The sequence below is a fragment of the Fusarium graminearum genome, chromosome 4 (genome assembly GCF_000240135.3).
Source record: "Fusarium graminearum PH-1 chromosome 4, whole genome shotgun sequence".
NCBI lineage: Eukaryota > Fungi > Ascomycota > Sordariomycetes > Hypocreales > Nectriaceae > Fusarium > Fusarium graminearum.
The window spans coordinates 1,127,916-1,143,779 of NC_026477.1; the positions used below are offsets into that span (position 1 = coordinate 1,127,916).

Genomic DNA, 15,864 nt, shown 5'->3' on the forward strand with positions numbered 1-15,864 from the left:
GCCACTCACTGTACGAAGATGGACGGATGAATGAAGATGCTGCAGTCGTACCACCCAGACCTTTGAAAGAATGGAATTGCTTTTTCTTGCTGTGGGTGTCGTAAGATGAAGAGTTTCAATGGAGCGATTGAATGTCGTTGGAAGAAGGCGATAAGACTCGTCGCTTTTGCGCTCGCTCGCTGATAGGCAGGAACCCTTCGTCTCTTTTTTGCTTTCCGGCTATTAGAGTGGTCGATCCCACTGTCTGCTGTCCGCTGTACAGAAGAAAACCCCGTCGAGGTGGGGAGAAAGGAGAAGACGGAGAAGGAAAAGGAGGAAGGGCGAAATAGAGGGGAGGAAGTAATGGAGGTAAAAAAAGATAACCTGGGAAGTTGAGGTAAAAGAGTCGAAGCGAGAAAGAAACCCGAAATTAACAGAGCGTCTAGAGCAAGACCAGGAGCAAAGCGATCTAAGGGCGTGGTGGGCTATATGAGGATGGCAGTTTCATTTCGTTCGCACTTGCAGGCTGTTAACCTTGAGGCTTGATTGAGTGGCACCCAACCAATCCGATTGAAACCAGGTCTATGGTACCTTCCTTCCTTTCCTTTACAGCCAGTACAGTACAAGACGGGAAGTAGCATTAGCAGGCGGAGGACCTCCCTTTCAGAGATTGGCCGGTCCTTTGGCGCTTTGATGGCTTGCACTGGACTGAGTGAACCGGTACGCTACCGCTCAACTGTTCTACTGTAACTTCCTTCCATAGGTTCTCTTCAGTATCTGCACCCCTGCTCTTTCTTCCGGGGACTAGGGTGCGTCTCTCGCGGTGGCCGGGTGGATCTTCCATTAAGCTTGCAGGGGGTTTCCCCTGTCCAACCTCACGAAAGAAAAAAGGCCCGGGCTTTCGTGCCAGGGAGGCTCCCAGCTCCCAGCAGCCAGGGTAGTCAGGGTCAGGTAGGCCCCAAAAGCCAGGGCTGCATTCCCAGACCCAAAGCCAGACCCAGGCTTACCCAGGCCGAATACCGCACATGCACTCACGTCAAGTTGCAGCGATCCCCTGTTGCTCATTCTCCTTCTCCAGGCGCCTCCCCCAGCAATTCAATTGACCCTCAGTTCATCTCCAGGTACACACCTACCGGCCTGGCTTCCTACTGTATGGCGTAGGGACACTTTTTGCCATAATGAAATGGAAGATCGGGAACTTGACCGATGAGGGTGAGAGACGGTATTCGGGGAATTGAAATCCCAAAAAGTATGATTGACGGTAATTAATGTAGGTACAGTACGGTACGTCAATCAACAATCAAACGCTAACCCTCCCATAGGTTCCAAAGGCAAGCTCCACTCCATTAAATCTCTTGACTCGGTCGGTCCCCAAGACATCCCACCTGGTTTGAAGCACCAAAAGTTGATCCAAACTTCTGAAAAAGGTCACTGCAGCAGAGAGAATGTCTGCCTGCCTGTCTGCCTGTCTGCCTGCTTGTCCGTCTACAAAGCATTGTCAGACTCAGCTCTCTTTTCTGGGAGATCATTGGTATGCCTACCCGATTTGCTCCATTTCAGTCTCGTGCCACTACGTAGTCAGTGCACCATCTATCTGCTTGACGTCGTTTATTAGCGGAGCCCCCCTTGGATTTGGAAATCAAGCCTAACCAAGTGACTGGGTGACCTGCTTTTGCCAGTCTAAAGGGACCTCCCACCAGAACTCCCAGGGGAAATCAGGGGTCCTCAGGATCAACTGGTGCTACTGTCGTGCCGACAATGATCATCATCAGCATCCCAGACCAAAATCATGATGTCGAAGATCAGATCCTCAGACTACGCTCTTTCCAGGTATCACATCGTCTATTGTCTCACTTGTTTCCCCACATGCAGAGTGTATTGAATACATTTACGTACCTGCCTGCATCGGTGTCGACTCATGGCAGAGAAATAATCAACTGGTACGAGCTACCTCCACTTCACCAGAATCAAGGCCGTGCGAGCCAGGCCGCGCTCATGTGGCCTAGTGGTGATTGGAGCTCATTGACAAACTGCCGTACGATATCTTCCTATGGCTTCAGAACATGCATGGTAGAGACCCGTTACAATGCAACAAGAAATCACAGAGTCATGTGTGGTGATAGATTCGAAACTATTGACCCAGGCCGTGACATATCAGAATAGTAGGGCTCGGGTACGCCGTGGCCAAGTCGCCGGATGTGCAGTCCTCCGTCAGAAACTTGACAATTGAGATCAGATCTGTAAGATGGATGGCGGGCAGTGCAAGATGAAACTTTTCGCAACAAATTCCCAATTGCCGATATCTGTTATGCTGCAGAGGGTTGCTTTTCTTAGACCAAAACTTGACTGGGAACAGTATTGGCATTGAAAAAAACTCCTCATGACACACAATCCAGTTCTGGTGTACCTTGTCAATTCAGAGTCAATATTCGTGCAAACCCCTCAGGTTCGTCCTACCCCTGCAATACTGCCCATTCATGGTGAATCGACACTGGCTCTTCTGCTAATTCGATATGCGGCCGCATTAATGGATGATAACATATCATCCGAGACAAGCAGGTGAAAAGCTGGCAGTGACCAAATCAAGTCAGTGCTGTACAAATGCCGATACGCGAATCACATCAGAGTCTGAGAGGGGGAAAGTGGACAGTCATGACATAACGGCAGGAATTCTCGTCTTTCAAGCGTTTCAGAGGTTGAACTGTTCCTTGGTGCAGTAACGGTCAAGTCCGTTTACATTCTGAAACACGCAGATTCCGAGACGTATAAGAAACCATCATGATGGCTATGGACGGCACGGTACAGCAGATCACAGCCAGAGCAAACGGCCTCCAAGTTGGCGCAGGTTCTAGACCCAAGAAGAGGGTCTGTTCTCCGCAGAGGCGTATCTTTGCATCGCAGCCACAAACGTCATTGAATGAGAGAGAGAGAGAAGGGGCACAATAAAGCCTTTGTCGGGATCTAGATCTAGCAGTTGGGCGATGCTAGAATCGCAATTCACAGCTTTGACCTGGTGATTAAGGGCAATCGAGGCAAATCGACCTGGAGACAGCCTAGATTTGGTCGGTTAGGTCAGGTTAGTCGTTCTGTTCAATTCGGTTAACATCGATGGCGTCCCGAGAGGCCCTTGACCTGGTCCAGGCTGTCGTTCAGGGTGCCCTTGTTTGAGCGGCCCTACCTGGATGAGTGGTGTGATTGGGCGGGGGACCGACCGGTAGCCTTCCGTGACGGATAAGTGCCTGCATTTATTGTCTTGGATCCCTCTTAGGAGAAGAAAGGGAAACCTAAAACAAGCAGACGCGTGGTGATGACTTTGGCTTGACCAGAAAGCGTGTGGGTGTGCGATCCTTTGGTGGTGAGTGGCTAAAGGATTGCATCAGCCAAGAGCCTCATCTCACTTGATAATCATCACAGGTTCTTTCATGTCTGTTTGTATGGTTACAAGAACAAGGAGGCAAGGTGATAGTCTACATACAATGCATGCATATGTGCGGACATAGTACATGCATGAAACACAATCTGAGAGGACATGGATGGGATCGATACTGAAAGAAGTACAGCAACAGTACTCAAGACCTTCCCCTGTTGCAAACACATCACTGAAGAGTCACCCGCTAGCCCTGATCAGAAGGCGGTCGCAGTCATGGCCTGGCGCCATCAAGGCTATTCCCAACTGCTTCTCGAATGCAACATATCTAAATGAGGGAAGGCTTGCGGTTCCGTTCCTGGTGCCCGCTCGCCCGCCGCCGGCTCTGCGCTGTGCTGTTTATCGAGATTGGAAAAGGTGATTCTTTTCAGGTTTCACCTGCATCGACAACCTCACGAGGATGCAGAAATGATATATCGAGTCATTCACACGGCTCGTGGTACCCGATACGGGGTTTTGATCTCGCCTACTGGAGTATTGTCTTGGAAGCAAATGATCACCAACAGGGGGCGGTTGGGGTTGGGGTTGGGGAATAGGCAACTTGAGTCCTTTGCTTTGCCTGTGTTTGCCAGCAGTTGGTATCTATCCTTTTGATAGCCATTATCAGTGGCGGTCAGATATTGGATGCTGAGAATAAGACGGGATGAAAGCGCACATGGTGGTGCAGAATGAAAGGGTGTGGTGTCGAGGTTAGCGCGCTTCCACGCTGCTTCCAAGAGATGTTCTATTTAGTTGTGGTGGATGGACTGATCCAACCCCTCGCACAAAAAGTGCCACGAAACTTTTTGGTTGTCCAGGTTGTCTTGCAGGTCCCTTGACGACTGGCCGCAGCATTATTGTTTTGAGCTGAAGCTGATTTGGACCAACAACCAACAACGCCAACAACCACATCTTAATGCATTTGAGACTATTAACAACCTTCGCTTTGAATGCAATATGCATAGTATTGTCCATATTGGTTATTCTGTACTTTGCCCTGAAACCTAGGGTTTGTGGTAATTATCAATGTTTAATAATATAACTCAATAAACAAACCATAAAGTAAATCTATCAAGGGGTCTCCATGTAACTATGGGTTGCCCGTTGGTGTTAAGACGGGCATTATCTGCCCAATGCAGCACTCAACTGAACCGTAAATAAAGGGTCCTCCTACCACCTGTTGGTAATATCCCATTTACGATGTCCATATGTGTATGCCATAACAAGAATTTGACTCCGAACAAACATATCAACAAGACAATAAAGTCTCCACAGGCGATAGAGCGGAATATGTTTCTTTTACTACCTGCATGCGTAGCACATCCCCCAACTTACACTTCGGGCAATCATCTCGTGGCGTGCAAACTAAAACGCCACGAGACCAGTTGAGATCGCTTCCTAACGACTCGTGATGGCACATCATCCAGCGGCTTAGCACCGGGATTGGACAGCAACACGGACCCTTTTCAGGTAGTCCTGACCGGCCTCTTGGAAGGTGCTTCAGCTAAGCTAAGCTCTCTAGGGGTTCGTAGTAGGGCGAATGGTGTGTCTCACAGAGGTCCCCGATCGATGGGTCAGGGCTCCTCTTTGAGTCTTGCACTTGCACTTGGAAGAGAAGACCTCATAACCAAGAGTGTGGGCGTTTTTTAAGCACAAAACGGTGGGTTCATCTCCCCCTCCGCATCATGGCTTGAACTTGGACTTGCTGGCCAGGTCTGATCGCAATGACGAATGATGATTGTGTCTGCTTATTCTGTGCTGCCTTGGTTTGCTTCATGTTGGTGATTCATCAAGCATCATCTGGTTTGTTTAGCCCAACATGTCTTTGGGTCTAAACTAGTTTGTGATGTCCGAAGACAAACTGCCTCTGCTTTGTCTTGTTGGTGTTTGTGGTAGCACATGTTCGTACATCACGTTTCTCCCACGTGGCTAACTGCCTGCAGTGTCTTCTTCTTTCTGCCAGGGCTTGCTTTAGCGCAATTTTATACTAATTCGGTGCTAGTTTAGCTCAGGTAGGGTCTGTAAAGGCTAGGTTCCGAGTACCGCTGTGTACCAGTAAAGGCAGGTGAGTGAGTGTTGGGTTGTCCAGATGCGAAAAGACTCACGAGTCAGTAACAAGACAGCCTGAAATCACTCACGTCGATCTCCCGTATTGTCAGCATTGTTAGTCTGCCTTGTTCAACATGTGCCGTAAGTAGAAGGAACCCAGACAGAAGGATGGGTGCTGCTGGTGGCAGTTGAACTTTCAGCTGCTAACCAACAACACGTATCCGTACAGTCTGGTTGGGTTCATGATCCTGTATTCGATAAACAAGTCTCAAACGTTCGCGTAACTGCATGTTCGTATATATGAACATAGTAATTACGGATACAGTCGTAAAAAGGAACGCTCCGCCTATATTGCCCGCTTTGTTTTCGCTCGCTTCTTAGCGAACAGCCGATAGTGTTGAATGTTCTAGGTTGTATCGTCCCTCATCAATGTCGCTTCGTTTCGTAAAGCAATAAATAGCAGTGCCGCGAATGCCCTATATGTGCCCGTAATATACATCCGCATTTCACCGTAACTGCAACCTGGGGCCGCGAAACTACCCATTGATTCGGATGGACCCATCATATGTTTCTTCAGCGGCATATGTATGTACATACTCGGCCTCTCTCTGCATTGTAGGATACCTGCATTGCATCTGAGGCAAGTGACTTGACTGGAATACACACGTGAAGCCATACCGGTGAGTGTCGCCGTCATGTTTTATGTATCTGCAAACGCTGCTCTGGGTCATACCACTTTTGATGTAGTATTCGATTAACCATTTTCGCTACCGTTCGTAACGAAACTTGAGGGTCGGCATTCGCCATGTGTTTCTGACCTTTAACGTTTCATCCCCCTCTTCCCCGGCAGGGACTCTTTTCCCAGTTGTGTGCCTGGAGAGAGGATATCCCAAAGCCAAAAGCCTGGACATGTGCAAGGATCAGGCCTTCAACTTCAAGCGTGCCAGCGTCTCGCTCGGAAATGGGTTCCCACTCTCTCGTTGAAGAAATATCCACTTTGACGCGGGGATTCAAAAGGCTTCTTGACCTTTTTTGCTTTTTTCTGCAGATGCAGGCACCGAATAGAGACAAGGTCAGGGAGGGTTCGGATGACGACCTGCATTGTTGATTTTGTTGCATACATGCATAACAACAGTTGGTTATCTTTGAAGGTCCCTTCCCCCACGAGCCTAGGGTTTCTGCTTTTGGGGTCTCATTGATCGTCCTCGTCAAGGACCGCGATTGCTCGTCAGGCTTCGGTCGGTTCCTCCCCCTTACAATAGAAGGTGGGTAATATCGGTCGTGGTCACGTAGTATTTCACTGCCGAGAGCGTCGTAAATTTTGCAAATCCATGATCTCGCTTGCGGATCGAAATTCAAGACGAGACCCAGTACTGCTCAAGTGGGTAGGTGGTTAGTCAGAGTTCGAGCTGTGACCAAGGCCGTGACAGACAACGATTACGCTCGTGCTGTTGGAAGACTTTGACGTGATATATCTGAGTAGATATCCAGTACACAGGACTTGAGCATTAAGGTCGATATAGGCCAAGTCAATCGAGTGCTTTGATGTCAGAGTTAAAGTGCCGAACCAGCCATATGGACATAGTGCGGTCTCAACTTCGCCCTACAATGCCAGACCTGGTTTGGGTCTTTGTCTTGCTTAAAGTTGAGCAAGGTACAGGGTGTGGCAGGCAGCCTTGAAGCAAAATCAACATGTTTGGGTGGGTGGGAGTTTGTAACAGAAATTGTCAACGATGTCCCGGGTAGGAATAACCCCGAATGCGTACGTACTCATCAAACTATAAGTTTTCATTTGACGAGTGTCCCATTGACTGACAATGCTTGGTGGGGAGTATACAGTGCTTAAGAAACAGTAGCTTTTGCGTGTAAATTTTATCTATGTAAAGCCTTGTGCGTAAAATCCCAATACGCCTGGTACAGCCAAAGTGACTTGATGAAAAGGTAGGTTGCGGTGGTGTTTTGGTATTGTGTAGGTATCTCAGTTCATGATTGGTACAGAACTGGCATTAAAGTGCTGGCACTTGAGCATTGTCCCGTCTACCTGACAAAGAACCCAGATCGTGGCTTTGCGGCAGTCCGGTTCCTCTTCATGAGGTCGTTCATGTGGTTCTTTGTTTGCCGCTTCGTCTTAGGTACCATCCTCTCGTCTATCTTCTGGGCCACGCGGAACACGGTCGAGCCAACACGCTCGTCCTTTGGTCCTCTGCTTTGGCGGGCGAGTTCCTTTTCCACGGTGGCAACGCGACGTTTCCTGGGGCGTTCCTCTTGGTCTTCGTCCTCGGCCTCATCCTCGCTTGAGGAGTCTGTCAGGAACTCAGCTGGCAGCAGGTTGGGGGCCTTTTGTGTTTTGCTGCGCTGAATGAGAGACTGGGCAGGCTCCTCCTCGTCAGCCGAACCCTCTTCCTCGGCCTTCTCTTTCTCTTGCTCCTCTAGCTTCTTGCGCTCTTCGGCTTGCTGTTTGAACCGATCATCCCTCTCCCGACGCTTGCGCTTCTCTGCGGCGGCTTGTCTGTCTGTGTGTTAGCCATGGTTTGGATAATGTATGGGTGAGACTGACTCTTGAGCTGCCTTCTGGGCTGCTTGGTTGGACTTTTTAATCTCAGAGGCTACCTTGGAGGTTGACACTGCCTCTGGTGCTTCATCGTCGCTGTCTTCATCACTATCCTCTTCCTTCGCGGGTGTTGGTGTAATAGGTTTTGACAGAGCGACTGGCACGCTCATCTCATCATCATCTCCGAAAACGACCTTTGTAGCCCTGGGCTGCTCTGGGGACATATCGCTGGATTCGCCGTCCTTGGCTCTAACAGGTAGCTTCTGCTTCTTGTCTGAGGTGGTTGTTTGAGCGGGGGCCTCCTCTGGCTTCTGCTTCTTGTCGGCCTTTCTCTTGCGTGTCAAGGGTGCCATTATTGTTGAGTATTCCTTGACAAAATGCTTTAGGTGAAAGTTTTAAGACTGGTTAAAGAGGTTGTAGGTTTTGGTGTAAACAAGGCCGGAATTATTAGGGCCCAGACTATTCGTCTCAGAGTTGAAGATGGAAATTAACAGTTTGAGCTGTGATTGAGTGTTGAAGGTTGTTGATGAAGCTCTCTTTGAAGTGTCGCTATGAAAATTTCAGACTGAGAATTGCACCCCTAAAGTTTGGTTGATATGATTGGTGCAGAGTCTCGGATGAGTCTCCATAATTGACCAGTGGACCCATCGACCATCTCGAGCTTCTATCAAGCATGAGAGAGACTGGTTTCAAGTTTCTCTCTACTAATAGATCCCATCAAGACAAGCATTTGACTCATTTATTACTATACGAAAAATCTGAGGCTCAAAATGTCACTCATGTCTCGGCACGTAAATACTGGCATCATGCGCCAACTGTTACGTACCATCTCTTCAACACCAGCTGTAACCACTACTGCTATACACACCACCAACAACTCAACAACAACATCAATCAATTCTAATTCCAATTTGTTTCAATCTCGCTCATATGCTGTTTCAAAAGGACCAAGGGCTCCGCTGCGAAAACCTCCACGAGCACCTCAACAAACACAAAGACTCGTCCCTTCCCAATCCCAACCCTACCCAGACATCAATCTTGATGCGATATCAGAAATTAACCAAATCCTCACCCCCGACGTCTTTGAGAAAGGCATACAACAATGGGGCAATCCATTCAACACACTGACTCCAGAAGAATACTACAAGCACGCAATGAGTTATCTCGAAGCTGTTCTTAAAGGAGATTCACCTAATAGCGCGAACCTCGCTGGTAAGCTGGATCATGAAGCTTGAAGCAAACTTATGGAACTGACAAATTGCTGCTAGCTATTGGAATCCTACCACAGACCGCCTATGAGATGGCCTGTCTAACAATGCTTCACAGCTCAGTACACATTGGGAACCTTGGATACTCGCTCTTTGCATCTGCCTCAGCGGTAAACTACAATCCTGCCACCATCACCTTTGCAAGGGCTTTATTTCGTTTAGGTTACTGGGGCAGGATACCGGAATTCAAGTCTGCAGAGAACCGCTTCATGAAGCTCGTGTACGAAGGAAAAGACTGCAACGCCCTCACCGTGTATGGAGAGAATCTTTTCATGACTCGCAAGTACGCCGCGGCTGTGCCCATACTAAAGAAAGCCATCAGCGTCGACGACGGCATCTTCGAGTGGATGAGAGTGTGTTTGCTGTGTCTTGCAAAGTCGTATGCACATCTCGGAAAAATCAAGGAGGCAGAGGATGTGCTCGAGCAGCTTGGGGAACCAAATGCTTGGATTGAGCTTGGTCCCTTGCTTGAGAGAGGAGGGTTCGATGACAAGCGGCAGTGGCTGTTCAGAGCAGGGTGTGATGGAAATTTGGAAGCGTTTCGAGAACTAGCTGAGATAGACTTCGACAAAGCTTCCAAGGAGACGGACAAGGCTTTGAAGCATGAGTATTATCTCTGGGGGATGGAGTGGTCGAGACTAGCAGATTCCAGTGCCAGGAACTAGTAACAGGAAATGAATTTGAAGTGTATAATATGCCAGATATGGCTGTGTTATTATTATCATTACTATGAATATACACACGACGCATCTAGAGAATCAATCTATACTTTCTTCTTCTAAGCTCATATCTCTGCAAAGATCGAACGAGTACAGCATTCATACTTTCTTCTTCTTGGGTACCTTTTCCGTGCTATGCCGTCTTGCACTCCGCTTGCCTTTTGTCGTATCATCTTCCTTCTTGACAGAGGATGTACCCTCCCCTTCCTCTTTAGCCTCGTTGTCAGACTTGCCCTCTTCATCAGCATGCTCCCCGTAGCCACTCTCAACATCTCCCTGCACTTCCCCACGATCTGTAGGAAACAGCTTGCGCCACGTCCCGTCGAGTGCTTGGCCGTCATTTCCATGAAGTCCGACCTGGTATGCAACCTTCATAGAAGAAATACACACATCACGTCTTTTGGCGAAATCGAACATTGGTTTGGGGTATGTGCCCTCTTCGACATTGTTCAAACCATCTCCCTTGACGCGAACGCCTGCCTTCTTCTGATCCGTCAGAGGAGCTTTCCAGGGCTCGTAGATGTACTTGGCGTCCATATTCTTCAACTCGGGCACGTATCGACGGATAAATTCCCCTTTCTTATCCCACTTCTGTCCAAAGGCCACTGGGCTGTAGCAGCGGAAGTACTGCGAGAAGAAGGCTGAGCAGGACAGCCACTGCCAATTTCCTACGTTGCATGCCGGCTCATGGTCGATAAGCCATTCCTCGAATACTTCGCAGCCTCGTTCCCAGTCGATGTAGCAACCACCTCTTGTGAGGAAGCATGCTACAGCATGACGTCCAAGATGGTGAATCCACCCCTCATCTTTTAGCTGTCGCATCAGAGCGTCGATCCAAGGGAACCCAGTCATACCAGCCTTCCATCTTTTGAACCAGATATCTGCCTCCTCCGAGTCCACGTGGTACTCTCCAGTGACAAGACCCGTCTCTGGATCCCTTTTCGAGGGCAGATGCCAGGGAATAAAACGACAGTACGGATTGTTGGCTGTCTGTGAGAAGACATATCCCAGCGCAGCCTGAGCAGCAAAGTACATGTCTCTGAAGAGTAGCTGACCGATCAGACTCTCAGGAGGTGAGGAAGCACCCTTGTATGAATCCACAACATCTTTCACGCGCCAGTAGAACTCTCGCACAGAGAGTGAGCCAAAGTGCAGATGCGGTGATAGCAGAGTTGTCGCCTGTGGTTCGAACTGGGCTGGACTCGTCTTGGGCTTTTGGAAGGTAGCCGTGTATTTCTTGTCTGCGATGATTTCATCGAGTGCTTTGAGCGCAAGCGTTTCACCTCCACGATGAGGAGTGGTCGCAGGTGGAAAGCCAAGTTCCTCCATTGTTTCTATGGCAAAGTCGCCTTTTGGTCCAGATATCTTGGTGTATGTCTTGTCTCCTTCTGTCCTGATCTCTGAGTTGAAGTCGGGTTTGGTGTCCGGCTCATCTTGATCGAAGTTGACAGGCATGTCTCCAGGGTCTGGGAGGTTTTTGGGGGCAGGTATCGGCTTTTTGACCTGGCCAAGCTTACTCCCTGCGGCCTGAAGTTGGGTGATAGACATGGTTGGTTTCCCGCCGTGCTTTTCTACTATTTGATCGCTGTCCCAAAGTGTCCTGCCAGAACGGATAATGACTTCAACGCCAGCATCTTTAGCTGCCTGGGTCACGATACTGTCGCGTTCACGGGCATAGCTGTCGGTATCCTTCTCAAAGACAATGTGGGTGACTTTCCAGGCCTTGAAGAGCTTTGGAAACAGGGTCTGGGGTGCTTCTCTCAGAACAAAGAGTTTTGAGTTGGAGTTGACTTTTGTGATGGACTTTGAGAGATCATTCTGACAGTCGAGTCTGTGTAAGAGTCAGTGGTGTGTTCTGTTGTACGGAAACTGGCGGTATGCAACTTACAAAAACTGCCATCTATTGAGACCTCCTCTTGCACGATAGACGTAGTGAGGATCCCATGTGAAGATGGGCCAGAATACAGACGGGTCAAGGTCGAGAGCAGCCTTGAGGGCAGGTGAATCGTGAAGTCGTAGATCGGTGCGAAACCAGTAAATTACACGAGGCTTTACCATTTTTCAGAAAATTCGATGCAATTCTATCGCAACGCGAAAATGAGTTTATTTTGAGAAGATATTTTATCATTGTTCGTCACTGAAGCTCAAAGTTGAACAAAGTCATGATGTCAACACTTTTTCCGCTGGTCACCCCAGGCACCAAAAGTTGGTCCAAGACAAACAAACAAACAACAACAGACAACTTGGTTTTCCTATTTCAAAAGGGCCAAATAGTAGTTTCTACCCTCAACAGATGAGATTATGATCTGAATAATAACTTATAGATATTCAAACATTTTTTTTTTAAAATTTTTTTTACATATATTGCTGTTGGAACAAAATTGAAAGCATAGTTACCCTATACTCTGATCACAAACCTAGAAGTTCATCCCTCAGATTCACATTACCGAGACATGAATCAGATCTAGCACCAACAAGATTCACCTAAACTGCGACCAAGTTCATATAGTCTTTGCAATAGTTCGTGAGCTAGACCGGATACTTCAACTGGGACATGCAGTTCTGGTTGGTTCATGCACACAGCGGCAGGCATACATTTGCTGAAGATGGGTATACTTGGCAAGCAAGGGAGTTTGGAAAGGGAGTCGTCATGGCAGCATTTGTTTTTGTTGTGCAACTCGGATATTTGATAACCACAGTGATGTCTTTTTCATCTCTCTGTGTTCCGCAGTACCCGAGACTTTTCTCAAAGTTGGACTTACAGACCTGAACGAAAGGATGGACCCTGTTCTATTACTTACAAATACTCTGCTAGCTGTTTATTTACTTTAACCTATCTGGCCAAGAACCAGTTGCTGACTGCCGTTAACGGTCAGTCTACCGGAGATGATGCTGGTAGTGTCAAAGCGTACCTATACCACGTTATTTGTCTACTGTAGTATGTCACTCGATGGTAAGAAAAAAGTTCGATGGCTGATAAATACGGATCTTGTGTAATTTCCCAGGTCAATTCGGTTGCGTGAGCATACCGGCAGTAGGGTAACGATCGATGAAATTACTCCGTCCATGTCAACACCCATGAACCATGACATGGATGAGTCAAGCTGAGAGGCTTGCTCAAGTCGTATTTCTTAGTTCGCGATGAGCGATGAGCGATGAGCGACTACTGAACTGAACCTAAACTATTGGTTCGCGATCCAGATCTTGATATAGCGAGTTGAGAAGCGGATCGAGGAGTGTGCATATGTTAGTCTTAGACTTGCAGCAGATAGACCAAGAAAATGCGGCTCAAATTATGGTATTGCTGAGTTTTCAAGACAATCCCATCAACTATTGGCAGCCAGGCATATAAGCCACGCACAAGCGAGATGACCTCGTGGAGGCCGAATGTCACCATCGTCATCAGGCTAAACAAGCTCCCCCGCAAACTGGATCAAGATCTGACCAGGCCGAGACCTAAGCTGCAAGGAAAGGCAACAAAATAAATACCCAAAAGAAGTCATAAGTAAATAAACAAGTAAATACGAGTTTACCGAAGATCCCTTTTGGCCCCATCTGGATCGACCAAGCTTAGTTACTCAACGAGCGTCGATTGGGGACCGACAGCGGGAGCTTGACGCCAGCTTAATTTCCAAAGAGAGATGAAAGGTTAACGCCTGAAAGTCTGTTCTGTTCTAACGGGCGCTTGAACTTGAGCCTCAAATGTTTTTTGACAGACGAGATGATGAGATGCAATTTGGCAGTCAGTAGTTTAAACTATGTCTTGCATTGGCCTCATGGCCAAAGTTTATCACTTCTCAAGCTTTTAGAGTATCTCGTAATCATCACAGTCTAATTTCAATAGTCTTGTCCGGATGAAGATCTTTTTTAACATTAAGTTTGATAGGCAGTGGATGCATCGTCAGTTGCATTCAGACAAAGCTAATAAAAACGGCCTGATGTAGGGATTTGATAGGCCTAATGATTTTACCGTACTTGATTACCGTTCTCTTCTGTTCCTTCTCGGGTACAACTGCTACGCTAATATTATCAAAATTCATAACATATCGCCAGTTGTCTTCCGACAAAGCCAACCAGCTGGAAATAAACGACGATCTCGGGCATAACAGTTGGGCGATTAGAAAGATCGTCGGGACGTGGCCGTCCATTGAGTTTATTATTGGACCTGATTTAATATAAACGAACCATATTTTTGGATCTTTGACAGATCGCCTTCTTGCAGATCATGGACCAGGAAGGCAACAACATTCCATCGATTGCTTCTAAGGCGAGCAGCATAAATCTAGATAGTAAAGATGAGCTATACTCGGTCAATAATGACGTTGCCAGCCACAGCCATTGTTGGCGTTGGGATCGCTGGAGACGCATGGGCATGTCGGTGACCCAAGTACAGTGAAGCGCCCATGATAGTGCTGATTGGAAGACAAGTGAAGAAGGTTGCGGCCTGCAATACGAGATTGAGATAATACTAAAGAATATATTTCGTCAGGCAAGAAATAGGTATCCAATGGTGTGATATGATGCGATGCGACATGCAGAGTCATTGAAACCAAGTATATTGAGTTCCACAACAGAAGCTGGTGATACAACAGTTGTCTGTATACGTATGCTTCTTTCAAATCTCCGAGACTGACAGTTAGTTGATAGGCTTAGAAATGCAAAGCATGAACTGCAGGTCGTATTCATTTCAACGCTTATAGCTCATGGATGGTGGTGATGACTTCTCATTGACTGATAATCTTGACAAGATGAATTCACAAGATGCATCAAAAGAAACCGACAAAGCTCCACAGAGAGTTCAGCCACCTATCAAGGTAATAGCGCAGAGACTGCTAGCGGAAATTACAGAGAATAAATAGAAGCATGGAAGTCACAGAAGCCGGGCAGCGTGATGCGAAGCTCAGGGCATTCACTCAGTGATCGACAGTCAGTAATACGGTGCTCAGCCCACGGACCTACAGGGGGTGGCCTTCTATGAATCGCTCTGCAAATGCAATCTATAAGAAAACGTGGGGATTGACTTTAGATGGCGCCGCCAACCGACTCACAGAGAACAATCATCAATCTATACAAAACAACCCTCAGACTCCTGTAGAAGAAAGATAAAAAAAATAAACAGAAATAATTAATAAATGACCAAACGTTCATCAATCCTCTCTGGACTCGACCACAGTCCCGGAAATACCGCGACAAGGGTGCCCTGTTCTAAGACATTTGCTCCTGTTTCGAGTGCACGTTTGTCACTTGTAAATTGGTTCGTTTTGGCCAAGAGAACATGTCATAGCAAAAAGGATTCGGTAAACCCGTTTACGAAAAAGAAGGAACAAAGAGTCGGAGCTTAGCTTGCGATAATGTTTGATCAAAAGGTAAAATAAGGCTCAGGCTGAGAATACTCCCGCGGTGAAGCACGCGCAAAACAATCACGTTACGTAGGTAGGTGGAGGGTAACGCACAGTCAGTATTAGGCATGGCTTGGAAACATGGACTGCCGTGTCTCTCGTGATCGATTGATTGACCAAAATCTTGATTCTTGGAGTAAACAAACTAAATAGGGTAACATGGCTTCTATACATCTTCAGGTGGCTAAGGACATGGGAGTTATAGCCAAGACTTGGAAGAGCAACACACACGAAATCAACTGAACTCTAGACAATTGACTAACTAGTATCTAATAGCTCAATTTAGACAGTCTAGATGTCTCAAAATGTCCAATAGAGGGGTTCAAACAATGACGGAGGCGGCAAAGAAACAAAGAGTTTAGAGACAAAGACTGAGACGGCGCAAAGACCACAATGACCTCAGAGTAGAGTGTCTCCTTTATTTTCAGGGTCTGCATCTATTAGAGACAAAGACTGGGGATGATCAGAAGCAAGGGGATGTTGTAATTTGTTG

General features: G+C 47.4%; 5 protein-coding genes across 5 annotated transcripts; 3 read left to right on the forward strand and 2 right to left on the reverse strand.

The window, feature by feature from the left end:
* Positions 1–672: 672 nt before the first annotated feature.
* FGSG_12986 (uncharacterized protein) lies at positions 673–2,142 on the forward strand (the record flags this gene model as incomplete). Its single annotated transcript, XM_011328108.1, is given in 5 exon segments — positions 673–699; positions 835–1,129; positions 1,141–1,191; positions 1,302–1,510; positions 1,666–2,142. 5 exon segments carry the CDS (start codon positions 673–675, stop codon positions 2,140–2,142), a joined length of 1,059 nt encoding a protein of 352 aa, XP_011326410.1.
* A 618-nt stretch (positions 2,143–2,760) lies between these two features.
* FGSG_12987 (uncharacterized protein) lies at positions 2,761–3,767 on the forward strand (the record flags this gene model as incomplete). Its single annotated transcript, XM_011328109.1, has 4 exons — positions 2,761–2,844; positions 3,002–3,055; positions 3,394–3,438; positions 3,480–3,767. The coding sequence occupies 4 exons, from the start codon at positions 2,761–2,763 to the stop codon at positions 3,765–3,767; spliced, it is 471 nt and encodes a 156-aa protein (XP_011326411.1).
* A 3,704-nt stretch (positions 3,768–7,471) lies between these two features.
* On the reverse strand, positions 7,472–8,338 carry FGSG_06763 (uncharacterized protein; the record flags this gene model as incomplete). Its single annotated transcript, XM_011328110.1, has 2 exons — positions 7,472–7,943; positions 7,992–8,338. 2 exons carry the CDS (start codon positions 8,336–8,338, stop codon positions 7,472–7,474), a joined length of 819 nt encoding a protein of 272 aa, XP_011326412.1.
* Positions 8,339–8,755: 417 nt separating this feature from the next.
* FGSG_06764 (uncharacterized protein) lies at positions 8,756–9,918 on the forward strand (the record flags this gene model as incomplete). Its single annotated transcript, XM_011328111.1, has 2 exons — positions 8,756–9,197; positions 9,254–9,918. 2 exons carry the CDS (start codon positions 8,756–8,758, stop codon positions 9,916–9,918), a joined length of 1,107 nt encoding a protein of 368 aa, XP_011326413.1.
* A 153-nt stretch (positions 9,919–10,071) lies between these two features.
* FGSG_06765 (uncharacterized protein) lies at positions 10,072–12,030 on the reverse strand (the record flags this gene model as incomplete). The annotated part of the gene is made up of 2 exons (XM_011328112.1): positions 10,072–11,731; positions 11,861–12,030. The coding sequence occupies 2 exons, from the start codon at positions 12,028–12,030 to the stop codon at positions 10,072–10,074; spliced, it is 1,830 nt and encodes a 609-aa protein (XP_011326414.1).
* Between the last annotated feature and the right edge of the window lie 3,834 nt (positions 12,031–15,864).